This window comes from Sebastes umbrosus, chromosome 1 (genome assembly GCF_015220745.1).
Source record: "Sebastes umbrosus isolate fSebUmb1 chromosome 1, fSebUmb1.pri, whole genome shotgun sequence".
Taxonomy (NCBI): Eukaryota; Metazoa; Chordata; class Actinopteri; order Perciformes; family Sebastidae; genus Sebastes; species Sebastes umbrosus.
In genome coordinates, this window is record NC_051269.1 from 15,679,098 (window position 1) to 15,692,286 (window position 13,189).

The window sequence follows — 13,189 nt, forward strand, 5'->3', positions numbered from 1 at the left end:
AAGTGAATGGATGAGTGAGTGAAAGGGAGTGAGAGAGGTTGGCTAGGAGACACCTACTGGGCGAAGTTAGTGATCTCGCGGCCTCGGGCATTAGGCAGCATACCCTCTTTGAACTCTGCATAATCATGCACCCTAAGTGATGAGGTTTTAGTGTGAAATATGCATGGATTTGATCAGCAAGACTATCTTCTATTGGTGAGAGATTTATTCTGCCACAATGAAAACAAGTTACTGCAAAAATTTAATCACTTCTCATGTAACAACTAAAACAAAGAAAGTCTTACATGCAAGGATGCGAGGTTATCAAACAGCTGGCAGCTTAGAAAGATGCTCTTCAATACAAAACAAACAAGATAACAAAATTATTATCTAGTTTAAAGGACACAAATACTACTTTGCCTATGATGGGGATGTGGGAAATCATGTGTGAAGCAGCCAAGTTTGTTCTTTGTGATGTGAGGCGGATTGTGTTTGGAAAGAAAGAGCTTTTTTGATTCCGATGGTGTGAGACTCAGTGTTTATGTGCAAAAGGATTGTTAAGAGACTAAAAACCCACTCCCATCCCACAGAAACTGTCGTGTACTGGGAACCAAAGGATCATTTTTTTGTTTACTTTTGAATAATAGTGATGCAAGGCATGTGGAGAGATAAGTATGGCCAAAACCAATTAGGAGTTTGTTTTTGGACTGGACTGGACTGGACTGGGTGAAAAAGAAAGATAAAAGAAGATGATGTGTATGAGAGAGAAAACTAAAGTCATTGTTTATACTGGAGACAAGTGCCAGGTGTAAATATATTCTAGTCAAATGTAATCACTCCACTAATTGGGATGGATATTGATTTTAGATGCAACAGCAACCCGTTCTCGCTCCCAACTCGTCAAATACCGCCATTTGGTAAGTGTCGTTCCCTCGGCATCGGAAACGGACGCACGGAGTCACCCTTTAGAAACAGTATGTGACGAACAAGACTTTCAACTAACTCTAATGTAAACCAACTCGTGACTTAGTATTAATAGCATGAGAGTCTGCTCGGGCGAGCGGGAGGGATGGAGGGATGGAGGGATGGAGGGATGGATGGGTCAAACAAACAATAGACTTTCAACCAGGAGACTGCTGTTCATGTCCTGCGTGAAACTAATAGTAACGTCTTATTTTGTCACGTTAGCCACGTGACTCGTCGGTATTGTCAGTCTCGTGAGTCACGTGAGTTGTTAGTCACGTGAGTCGTTAGTATCATCAACCCTGTGAGTAACGTGAGTTGTTAATCACGTGAGTCAATGTCACGTAAGTCGTTAGTATTGTCAGTCCCATGAGTCATGTGAGTTGCTAGTCACGTGAGTCGTTAGTATCGTCAGCCCTGTGAGTTGTTAGTCATGTGAGTTGCTAGTTACGTGAGTCGTTAGTATCATCAGCCCCGTGAGTCTCGTGAGTCTTTAGTCACGTGAGTCGTTAGCATCGCCAGCCCCCGTGAGTCACGTTAGTCGTTAGTATCATCAGCCCAGTGAGTCACCTGAGTCGCTAGTCAGTAAAGTTAATGTCAACCACGACCGTTTCCTAACCCTAAATCAGTGGTTGTGTTTGCCTAAACCTAACTTCTTGTGAAAACAGTTTATTTTGAAAGGACACTATGCATCTAACAAACGTACAGTATATTGACACGCGGTCCCTGGTCCGTCCAAAAGTAACGCAAAAGGGGTACCCCGTGCGTCGGACAATGACCAAGCGGCGGTATTTGACGAGGCAGGGTTGAGAATGTGGTGATAACAGGGCTGCACACTGACAGATACAATAATGAACATACACATACAGTACATGAAGGCTGTATGTTTGTCTGGGTGGAAATATCTAACCTCAGTTCAGTATTGTGAACACTGAGTGGTTCACTTCCATGGTTAAATGCAAGAGTTGATTTTCATGTGAACAGGTAACATCTCAAACAGATTATTTTAGGGCAAGCTAGATAGTAATAAACAGTGAAAGAAATATGTGTCCTTCTGGAGTTAATAATAAAAATCAGTTTCCTGTATTGACATTTGGTGACATTGATTAAATAGGAATTCAGAAACAATTCTGCACCCACGCTAATTTAAAAATGAATGTGTGATCAGAAACATATATAATCCATTTGCTGTTCTCTATATAACGTCAGTTTAGCATATGGTTCTCTCGCAATGATGTTTTATAGATACAGTACACACAACATGTGACCATCATTCTCATGAGACGAGAGAATGATGGCTGGCATGTTTGTCAGACGGGCTTTAAGAGCTTATAGTGCCCATATTACTTTATTATGGTTTATGTGGGCATGAGTAAGCCAGCTGTTTGTGTGTGTATGTGGTGGGTGGAACTAAGAACAAAGAAACCTTTCAGCGGATTTTTGTTGACTCACCAATCTTTACCGAGCACCAAGTACCCTGAAAAGGAAAGATGCATTTGTGGTTTTTCTAGAGTGTACAATGAAAATTTAATGATTATTTTCTTACTCTGAATAGGCAAGGAAAGAGGTACAGCCGCCTGCAGTAAAGAGACACATTGCTAGTATAAGGGTCACAGGACTGGTGACAAGTCTCCAGTAAAAGCCTTTAAAATATAATTACTTTAACCCTGGTCCCTTCTGTGTGAGCTGTTATTATTTAGTGTAGCCCAAAGTCAGCTCTCCAAGTTATTGTTAAACTCTTAAGGAAAAAGAAAACAACGAAGAACTTCATGGATTTACTCAAAAAAATGTAGATTCCTGTATAATTATTGACTCTCTCTCCTTCCTCTAACTTTCTCAACATCTATATCTTATTTTTTTGTGTTTGTCATTACAGGTTCTCCATCGATCGGACCACAGACCAGGAGATGATCTTCCACATTGATCCTGACTCGGGTGCCATCACACTGGGAAAGATTTTGGACCGAGAGACCGCAGGCTGGCACAATATCACTGTGAGGGCTGTAGAAGCAGGTACATTGAGTCCCATTTCAAAATGTGCTTATCACACATAAGATTTGTACAGCTTCATGCTGCTGGAAGAATGCGATATTATTTTTTTTCTAGTGACTTTTTCACCTTGCCAAAGCTTCTGGAAGTTGGTGAAACTACTGTGTAAAATACAGTTCAGCAAGTTCAATAAGTACGTATGTTAAGCCAAAATGAGTTGTTTTAAAGTCTTAATACTTCCACTGTGCAACATTTGTGGATCTTAACATGTCAAAACAAAATGCATCATCAGGATAACACCAGTGCAACAGCAATGAAATGAACAGATAATTCTAATTTAACTTTATTATCTTTCACAATTACAGTTAATAGCAGCCATGTACTCCTCCTTCTGATATTACAGGAAAAACTAAATAAACAATCACAAAACTTAGTGGAGGGGCAACTAAAACTGCTCTAATAAAGAACACAAGTCACGGCTAAGTTAATAGAACGAGAAAGTTAAAATTGCTCTGATGATTGGCAAGCTTTGCATGCACCCGGTGCCTGCCAGTGACGAAGACTTTGCAAGTTGAATTAGCTCTCCCAACATTTGTCGACTCCCACCAGGGTGATAAGGGGTGACAGACATCCTCAAACTGCTGTGATTATTAGCTACCAAAGCTTTTGGCACATTTTCAGCAGAAGAGTGTTGGGGCTTTTAGCTTTGAGAAAGACAGGGAATGAGAACGTAATGTACGGTAGTAGAACAACACTTCAATAGGCGTAAGATTATGTTGTGAACAAAATGTATCATTTGAGAACAAGATACAGAAAGTGTCATGGGATGGGAATGGAATAATAACTAGTAAAAATGCCAACATCAATAACTCAAAGTAGAAAAAAAATTATAATATTCTGCTTTTAATGGAATTAATTTGTATAAGATGTAGTTTAACAGACTGTAATGTACCAGAAATAGTTAAAAAATATTGTTAAAAAATATTATATAAACACAACCTTTACATCATCAGACAATATATATAACTTATTTTTAGTTTAGATTAATTTGCTGTTTCCAGTCCTTCGTTTTGTTTGGGAGATAGTTTCTATATTCATATTGTGCAATTGTTGCCAGGGGGCGCCGTGGTTCAGCGTCTGACAGAGCTTTGAAAAATGATAACCTTTAAGCTGTATTTAAGTGTGAGTGTGGACATTTTATTTAAAATATTTAAACATTACTTTTAAAAGTCTGTGTGTCTGTGCTTTAGTATAGTGCAACTATATCACAGCATCATGTTCCGTTTAACATTATCTTATCTTTAATATCACAATCCAAATCATATCCGACAATAACTAGGGCTGTACTGAATAGTTCGAAGCTTTGCACCTTCAATCATGGTGTTGACATTCAAGTTATTATTATGAATAACTTACAGACACATTGCATGCTATAGGTCACCTTCTCTTCGCCTCTCTCTCTCTCTCTCTCTCATACACACAAACAGCAAGCGACGCAGTGCTCAGTCCTCTTCAAAATTCAAAAGTGCTCGTCAAAAGTCAAAATTTATTGGAAAAAGAAGTAATCATTTCCAAAATTCACAACATATTTTTATTTAACGAAATATTCTGCTTCAATCCATACTTGTTGGCATTTAGCCTTTCAAAACAACATTTTCATTGCGGTTTAAAAATTGCTCTCCCGCTTGCAGCACACAAAAGGAGGAACGACGTCCAGTAAAAATCTAACAACATCAACAAAATCCCTCAAAATCATATTTTTCCCATTTTTTTAGGGTGATGACCTCGTAAAATATGACGACATACATTCAAAACTTCCTTTCGAAAACCTCAATAGAAGCTTCAATTAAAAAAAAAAAAAAAAAGACATTCGGTACAGTCCTATCCATTTAAAATTCATTCGTCACACATGCTGATTAACGGGGCTCAGCGGGCAGATATGCCGCTCCACCAGAAACCTCTCTAAATGCACAGGAAGGCGCAGATTCTAAAGATATTTTTTTTAACATCTTAGTTCTGATAGCTAAATTGCCTTAATATCGGCGCAGGAAAAATACAATCTTCGATCATCCCTTCAATCGGCGATACCCGATCTGATCGCCAATCGGCTACCATTTTCATTACTTTTGGGTCACAAATAGTTTCGTATTGTTCAGCTTCACAGGCAAAACAGCTGATCAGCTAGAAATGCATTGAGCTGATCTTCATCTGTTCTGCCAGCCCATCGAGGACATCATAGTCCTCAGTGGTAGCCATCGGTCTCATCTTCCACCAGGTAGAAAATACAGTCATTATCATTGCTTGTCTTAGAGCTGGCAAACACACCACTGAAAATTAAAGTAGAGTTTAAATTTTTTCATCTCACTGGGTCCTTTAGTCACAGCAAAGAAAATTAAGAATGTAATAACTTGGGGGAGCTGGGAAGTTATTACTATACCATTAGAAGTAAACTTGAGGAAGGAGGAGGCCTGGTATTCCTCACTTTTTCAATCTCATACAGATGAAGTGATTTTGGGATTGCAGTGAAAGCAGAGGAGATTGCATTCTGCATCTAAATGGTATCCACTATTGCACACAAGAAGGCAACAATGCACATAAACAAAGCTGATTTCCAAATGTCTTCATATTTGCTCCTCGCTCATACCGCCTCAGATTGTGATTACTCCAATAATCAATACAGCCTAAACTGAACAGTAAGCAGTCTCACCCAACACAAACATTAAGACCAAATTACACTTTCTGAGTCTTGTTTTTTTTTTTTTTTTTTTTTCCAGCTGTAATTCCCAGAGCAATTTGGGCGCTTTTGTGCTCCACTTCTTTGTGCTTGGCATTATGTCATAGGCACATTTTAATGTTAATTGAACATTTAGCAAGGCTCCTAACCCTTCCAATATCAGACATAAACACATGCCTGCACTTTATAGATAAAGCCTCTCACATTGCCTTCCAAGGAAACATCCGGACAGACGGAGTCAGTGGTCAACGGCATCAGAATTCCCATCCAGAATGTTTCTTTATCACCAGTTGGCTCACAGAGTCCTGAGAGGCGTAGACGCACAGACAGGACAGCGACAGAAAAAGAAGGAGAGACATAGAAAGCAAAAGAAGGCCACAAGAGAGATGGGAATAGAGGGGGGGGGGGAGGAGCTTGTAAGAGTATTTTAAGAAAGGACTTCATTTCTCCATAATGATTTTATCCTTCCTTTTTGCATGGGTCCCTCTGCTCATTAAGGCTGGGGAGCCACAAGGTCAACTTGTCTGAGGACGTTGTTAGGACTAGAGTTTCGTGGCACAACCCTTAATGATTCCCCCAGTCCATTACTAACCTTTGAACTATCACATTGCCACTGTATCAGTATTGGACAAGTGACAACAGCTTTCTGACAATGTTAGGAAGTCTGTGCCCCAGGATTAACCCCAGCTGCAAAGCTGCAAGACACACTAAAATGTCAATTACCGCACATGCGTCTGTGCACTCGGTAAAGATCTCTTAGTTCAAGTATGAGCAGACTGCACTGTGATGATACCCCGCCAATCAAACACAAATATACACACATGCACACACAGCATGTCTTCAAATTCACCCAATTAAAAGTAGCATCCCAGACATTGTCAGTGTAAAAGAGGAAACAACCTCTCATCTGTATAGTACTTGTCTCCCTTCCAGAGAAACACAGAACCCCCTGAGTACAGGAGGAGCATTTAACCGCACTGTCACTAGCCGGGGTACTCGTACTTCCTGACAGTCTTCTCCATAGAAACATATCAGGGTAAGTTAGAGTGACATATAATTTTCGAGAACTGATGGCAAGTATGATATCACCTTGCGAAACTGCTTTTTTACCCAGACAGGTAGGTTGAAAAAAAAGAGCATCACCCTGAGGGCAAAAAGATACCGAGCTGGAAAGTCTTTATCTCTTGCACTGTTGCAGGGAAGAGACATTTTCTAAAGCATAACTTTTCTCACCTGCCGTCTGCGAACAAATGCACGCTGTTTTATTTTTATTTATTTTTTTAAACCGTTAGAACATTATTCTCTCCGACTCCAAATGAATCACACACTTGTTGCAGCATTGTAAAGCAAGATAAGTGTCTCTTTTCAATCACAGTTGGAAAATGCAAAAGAAAATGGATCTGAAGGTGGAAGAAGAAAAAAAAAATGGAAATCCTATTTGCAGAGTACAATACGTGATTCACATTAAACTGGGAGTCAAAATGAGATGAAATTTGGTTAAAGTACAAATCAGAGGATGTTATTTTGTACAAACTGTGCACCACAGAGTGTTTAAAGTGCTCTGCATGGATAAAATGCTATAGTGCGAGGCACATCTGTCAACAAGGATGGGGAGACATAATAATGTGTCATCACAGACTAGAGGCTTTGACCTGTTAGTCTGTCCTGTTATATAATTACTTACATGTCCTTACTGTCAGTTTAGCTGCGGAGAAGAAGGAGATCCTGAATACTCAAACAGTTGTATGATGTGTTTTGTTTTCCTACATTTGGTAGGTTAACATACAGTAATTTTTTTTTTTTTTGTCATTTATTTTTTATTTATTTTTATTTAACCTTTATTTAGCCAGGATAATCCCATTGATATTTTGAATCTCATTTGCAAGATAACAACATAAAAACACAAATAACAGGCTTTAAAAAAAAACAGCAAAAAGTTAAAAACATCATAAAAACATAAAACATTTCACATAAATGTGACAACAGCCTTAAAACAAACAAGTTACATCAACCAAAGAATTTTCATTCAGTGCCAGGACAAGTACATAATCTAGTTTAAAATGTTTGTGTAGCTCACTCAAAGATGACGGTGCAGACATTTTAAAAGAGCTTTCACCAACAACAGTGTGGGTGATAGGAACGAAAAACCTTATTATGCATATATACAGCAGGGGTCTCCAACAAGCAGAGCGTGAACTACCAGTAGCTTGCTACCCGTTTCTGAGTGGCTTGCTAAGAATATGTCCATAAACTTGATAACACAAAGTCCTTTTTAAATTTCTATCCAATCAAATTCACAGACATCCTGCCCCCTTCTGACACAAAATGATTATTTGCCAATCAGCTGTCAATTAAACGAATTACGCTGCTTTCATGTTTGGTTACATCAGTGACGCCGTAACATTGGGTGATGTAAGTAAACTAGCAAGCACACACCAGATTTGACAATGACCGCAGAAAATAGCCAGGCCAATAATAGGCAACAAATCTTCATGAGGAATGGGTTTCTTTTACGTGAATGTGAAATGTGAAAATAATAAATCCCATGCACTTCAACATCCACTCCTTTATTACAGCTTGCATTCTGGTTTTTGTTAGGAAGTTAAACAGGTCATAATTCCCTCTCTAATACCTATTTTATATTGCTGTGGAAAAAATCCCCCTTCGAACAACTGGATTTATTCAAGTTTCTCGACAAATACTACATTTTACAAAATTACATTTGAACACATCATGATAACGTTAGAACCCAATACTCATCCTAGAGCCTGAACACGTCATAACTTTAAATCAATGGCACCTCCCATTAAGCTGTTGTCCTGCTGATTTCAACACAGATTTGTTGATACAGTGTAGCATTATCAGGAAAAAAAATAGGGTGGGTCACCTGGACGCGTCGATAGTGAGTTTAACAGTCAACCTACGGTACCGTCAGGTATCCACATGCTTACACATTACGTTGGTATCAGAGTAGTGTGATGTAATGTGTACGTAGCGAGTGAGTGGACAAGCTGTAGAGAGAGAGATGCGCTTCGAGCAGATTAGCTGTTTGGCGATTGTCGGAGCAGAGAAGAAACTAGCGGTAAAGTTGCCTTGTGTTATTAAATGTACAGCAGTGTCACACTTTTTGCTCTCCCCACTTGTGAAATGAATCCTGCACCGTGTTCAGGTTTAGGCATCTTACGGGGACCGGGGAGACAGGTGGTGGTGCAGTGCTCCGCCGGTGATTCCGGTCTGGTCTGGGTCGTTCAGGGCCGGGGACAGGTGTAACGAGCACAGCAGCATTTTTCTTGACGAAAAAACAATCACTAGTTCTCTTCATTTTGAATTACCAGTATGTTTTATGGTTGTGATGCTCGAGGAGGAGTAGGCTACAGGGTGCCATTTGACAATCACACACACACAGAGACAGACCTGTCAGGCGCATCGGTGCGCCCAATGAAAATATTTAGTCGCACTCGACAGATTTTTGGTCGCAAATGCGACCTGCTGAAAACAAACAATGTTTTAAGACAACAGTCTCTGTTTACCAAACTGACGAAGAAGGCCAACGCAGCAACAGAGACTTAATTTTGTGGTGCACATCGTAACAAAACACGAAAAGCCCTTTGCCTATGGCGGGATTGAAATAGAGGCAATGACTGCAGTGGCTGAAACGTTATTAAAGGACCATACAATTAAAACAGATATTGCTGCTATTGACGATCAAATTAGCTCTCAGGGGAAAAAAGGTCGGAGACCCCTGATATTAAGCATGTAGAGAGAGTGCTTGTGGGAAAATTCTAGCATTCAAGGCCACAGGATTGCTCACTTGCATTGCATTAGTCTCAGAATATTGTAAAGATGAATGGTTACATAGACACGACAGTCATCAGCGTTATGTAAATGGTGTTGTTTGTTGTGTATTGATGTGCTTTATAGAGGAGCAGTCTTCACTGGGATGAATATGAAGTGAACTTTTTGTTTGGTTGCTTCTTTATCATTTATGCATTGATGATTGAAACTCCACTCAGTGCATTTTGATGAGACTTGATGCATCCACCACTGGAGTGCAGCTTGTTCATAATCACATTATTGCACTGATTACCATTACTTATTTGACTGTTATGAAAACAGCGTGTAAGTCTGAAGGGGTGTAAAATATCTTCACACTGAAGCATTTGACGAGTTTTCTAAACTGGGATTGCTCCTCATTGCCAAGACCAAAAACAGCATCACACCGATTGGATGATAGAGTCAATTCACAGTTTTCACTCACCAGCAGAGGTGTGTTGGCAGAGACACTGTGAGGTAAAGGGCAACTCTGGCAGCATTGCCCAGCTGTGATATTGACAAAACAGTCTTGTATTACATTGTAAGATGTGTCTTGATAGCAGTGAGGCACCTCATGTGTGACTTACCGAGACTGTGTGGATACCTCAGCCAGGAGATTAACAGGAGATTGCTGCCAGAATGGTCAAAACTTAAAATGTACCATAGCTGTCCTTGCCGTCAAGATGTCATTGTTTTAGGATTTTGTGACTCTAAACTTCCAGCATTGACACAAAACTTAATCACCTCACATTGTTCGACCACAACAATGTTCCCCAAGGAATATGAATCTGGATAAGGTTTGGTTTTTGAAACATTTTCCTTATGAAGAAATGTCAGTGCAAGTTCTTTTTTCATCATTTCTGTGATATTTAGGAAGCATCAATTAGGGCCCTATTTAAGCGATCTATGGCGCATGGACTAGTTCATGGCGTCCAACTCCACTTTTGCTAGTTAAGCAGCGCAAAGTAAGGCGCAAGGGGCGAAAGGGTTGCATTTAGTCACTAGTTAATCATAGGTATGTTTTGGGTGTAAGGAATTAAACCAGACCCTTTAAAAGTCAGGTTTACCCGCACATTTAAAAGGCGGATTCGTCAAATTGCTGAGGAAACAGATCTGCTCGTGCGCGAAGAGAAAGTACGCGAGTAGATGTGGTGCTTGGCCGGTGGACCCTCTGCCTCCGCCGTCTCCCACTCATCTGTTCCATCAGCAACTCCATTTGACTGCATATGAGCAAATGCACTGATGACGGCATAGAGGGGGCTAAATATGATAAACTTGTATTGATAAATAATGAAAACTGTATTGCTCTCCGAAGCAACCCACGGGAGGGCAGCTGAGCAGAATCCTCTAGAGATGCATTACGCACGGGCTTGCAGCCGGGCACTGCCGGAGAGGCGGTGTGTAACACACAAATACATCAGCCTCAAAATGCCGCTGTTTAGGGGGAGAGGGCCGCAAACTTTCAAGTAGCCTACGACTACACTCGCACAAACAAAGGGATGACACGTGGCGTGTGTGCACTGTGAACTCTCTGGTCAAGCCAGTGACTGGAAGAGCGCTGAGAGTGCTGCAGGTTGAGCAATACAGACTGTCTTAAGGCCTTACTTCATTATATTATATTATATTTTGAATTGTCACCTGCCGCCTGAATTTTCTGTTTTCCTTAACAAAAATATAAACATTGTATATATGGTATAAACATGGTATAAACTACCGCCGACTGTATTTAACTGAAGAGAGCTGCTGCACGTCCCTGTGTTTAACAAGCAGAGTGTGTGCGTGTTGTGAACCTGTCTATGTAGACGCATCTTACTATCTGAATAATGCGCCAGACTTTAGACCAGGTTTTTGTTGGTCAATGGTGCAATGTGCCAACAAAGCACCTGACCACACCTCATTTTAAGACCAACACACCCATGGGCGCACAGATGGGCACAAGTACATTTGCTACTTACACAACGTGGGTGCTGGGTGTGAGAATGATAACTGTGTCAGTCTGAAAAGCTCCACTTTGCGCCTGATGTTAGAAAGGGCCCTTAGTGTGTATAGTATGTTTTATTTAGCATATACAGTGAGTGCGTCTCACTTGGTGTTTGGATGGAAAGCCAGTTGGTATTTTATTTATTAGTTTGGTGCTATGGGTTTAGCGAGATTATTGTTTGCATTCATTTTGTCCGTGAGGGGTTTTTTTTGTCATGGAAATGAATGAAGAGCGCATTACAGAGAAAACCTTTGCATTTAGAAGCCTGTTTTGATTCTCCTTGGTGTATCAGACATGCGTGTGTTCCCAGTTGCTAAATCTGTTTAATCTTGATAGTGGTGGAAATAAGTTTCCGTATTTGTTGTCTGAATATTGTAATGGAAATGAGTGGCTGTCACTGCATACGGGGATCAGCACCTGAATCTGATCTGGTAGCTTTTGTGAAAATATTTTGTCTTTGAAAAGAGGGTAATTGTGGAATTTTATTTGTATCTATTTAATGCGTTTGCGACATTATTTGACAATTTCAAAATATTTTCAAACAGTATATATTATTCAGTGTGTTCAGATGGTCTAGAATTATTTATAATGTTTTATTTACTCACAAAACATTTACAGCTGTTAGTTCTTAAACACACAAAAACTCAAAGTGCTGTAAAGAGACTTTGGTTGTACGCTGGTGAGTCTGTGTAAGATCAGAACAATGCAAACTGAAGAAAAATGACTGTAATACTTTGTAGTCTCTGTGCCTACGTGGCCAGGCCTCTGGCTCAGTAAAGAAACCAGAAGCAGACGCTGTTGAGTACATTCGTATCCTCAATTTCCCCTCCTGACAAAAGTGACATTTTAAACCAAACTGTTTCCTCCAGCAAAGAAGATGAGCCATTTGGTCGTAAGGAGCATGCGACTCCTGACAGCCAGACACCCACACACATGCAAGCACGTGTATGCAAAGACGTGTGCACACACACGCTCACATCCTCTATCTGTCTTCCCTGAAGTTATGTCAGTATAATGCAGTGCCTGAGAGATCTACTATGCAGTCATTCTGAAAGATTCGCAACAGCTGGTGAGTGCCGCACAGATGCAGAGCATGCCAATAATCTGTTGAAATCCCTTTATTCTTCCTCTGTATCTGAAGACAGATTTAGAACGGCGCCACTTGGTCCAGCTGAATGAACCTGTCTCACTGAATAACTCTTTTTTTTCCCCCATGGAGGGAGTTTTGGGGTGGTTGGAGGCGGGGCTTTCTATTATTGTTTCATCTGTTTTCAATTCTGGGAATTTAAATGTAAAATGTGTAACATCTGATGATTGCTGGTTTTCATTCTGGCACAGTGGGGACAGCAGCATAATGTGACGACGAAATTAGAAGAAGAGGGAGAAGAGAGGAGATATCTCTGTGCGCTCTCTGCATTTATGTTTCTTGCTGCTCTGGCAAAAAAGCAGTCAATTAAAACCCTGCATTGATGTGAGGATTATGCTATTAGTTGAGACTAGCGTTCTCATTTGCTGCCTTGCCACTGGTGGGCCAAACTGTGTGGTGAGATAGAGGGAGAGAGATTCAGAATTTGCCCACAAAAGTTTGTTGATTATCGGTTTTGTCTGGCTGTTTTTGGTAAATCTTTCTTGTCATTTTTCTTCTATCCGACCTGTGGCCCATCTGTATGTCATCTGTCCTGTTCATAGACCTAAGAAAATCATAGACACATTGGGCCTCATGCAAAAAC

The 13,189-nt window shown here is 40.3% G+C and overlaps 1 protein-coding gene across 1 annotated transcript in view; it reads left to right on the forward strand.

Moving 5' to 3' along the window:
- Positions 1 to 13,189, forward strand: part of LOC119492137 (cadherin-22-like) — a 191,801-nt gene that overhangs the window by 142,287 nt on the left and 36,325 nt on the right. Inside the window, exon 9 of the mRNA XM_037776526.1 lies at positions 2,819 to 2,955. Coding sequence (XP_037632454.1) covers positions 2,819 to 2,955 — 137 coding nt within the window. The remainder of the gene's footprint in view (positions 1 to 2,818; positions 2,956 to 13,189) is intronic.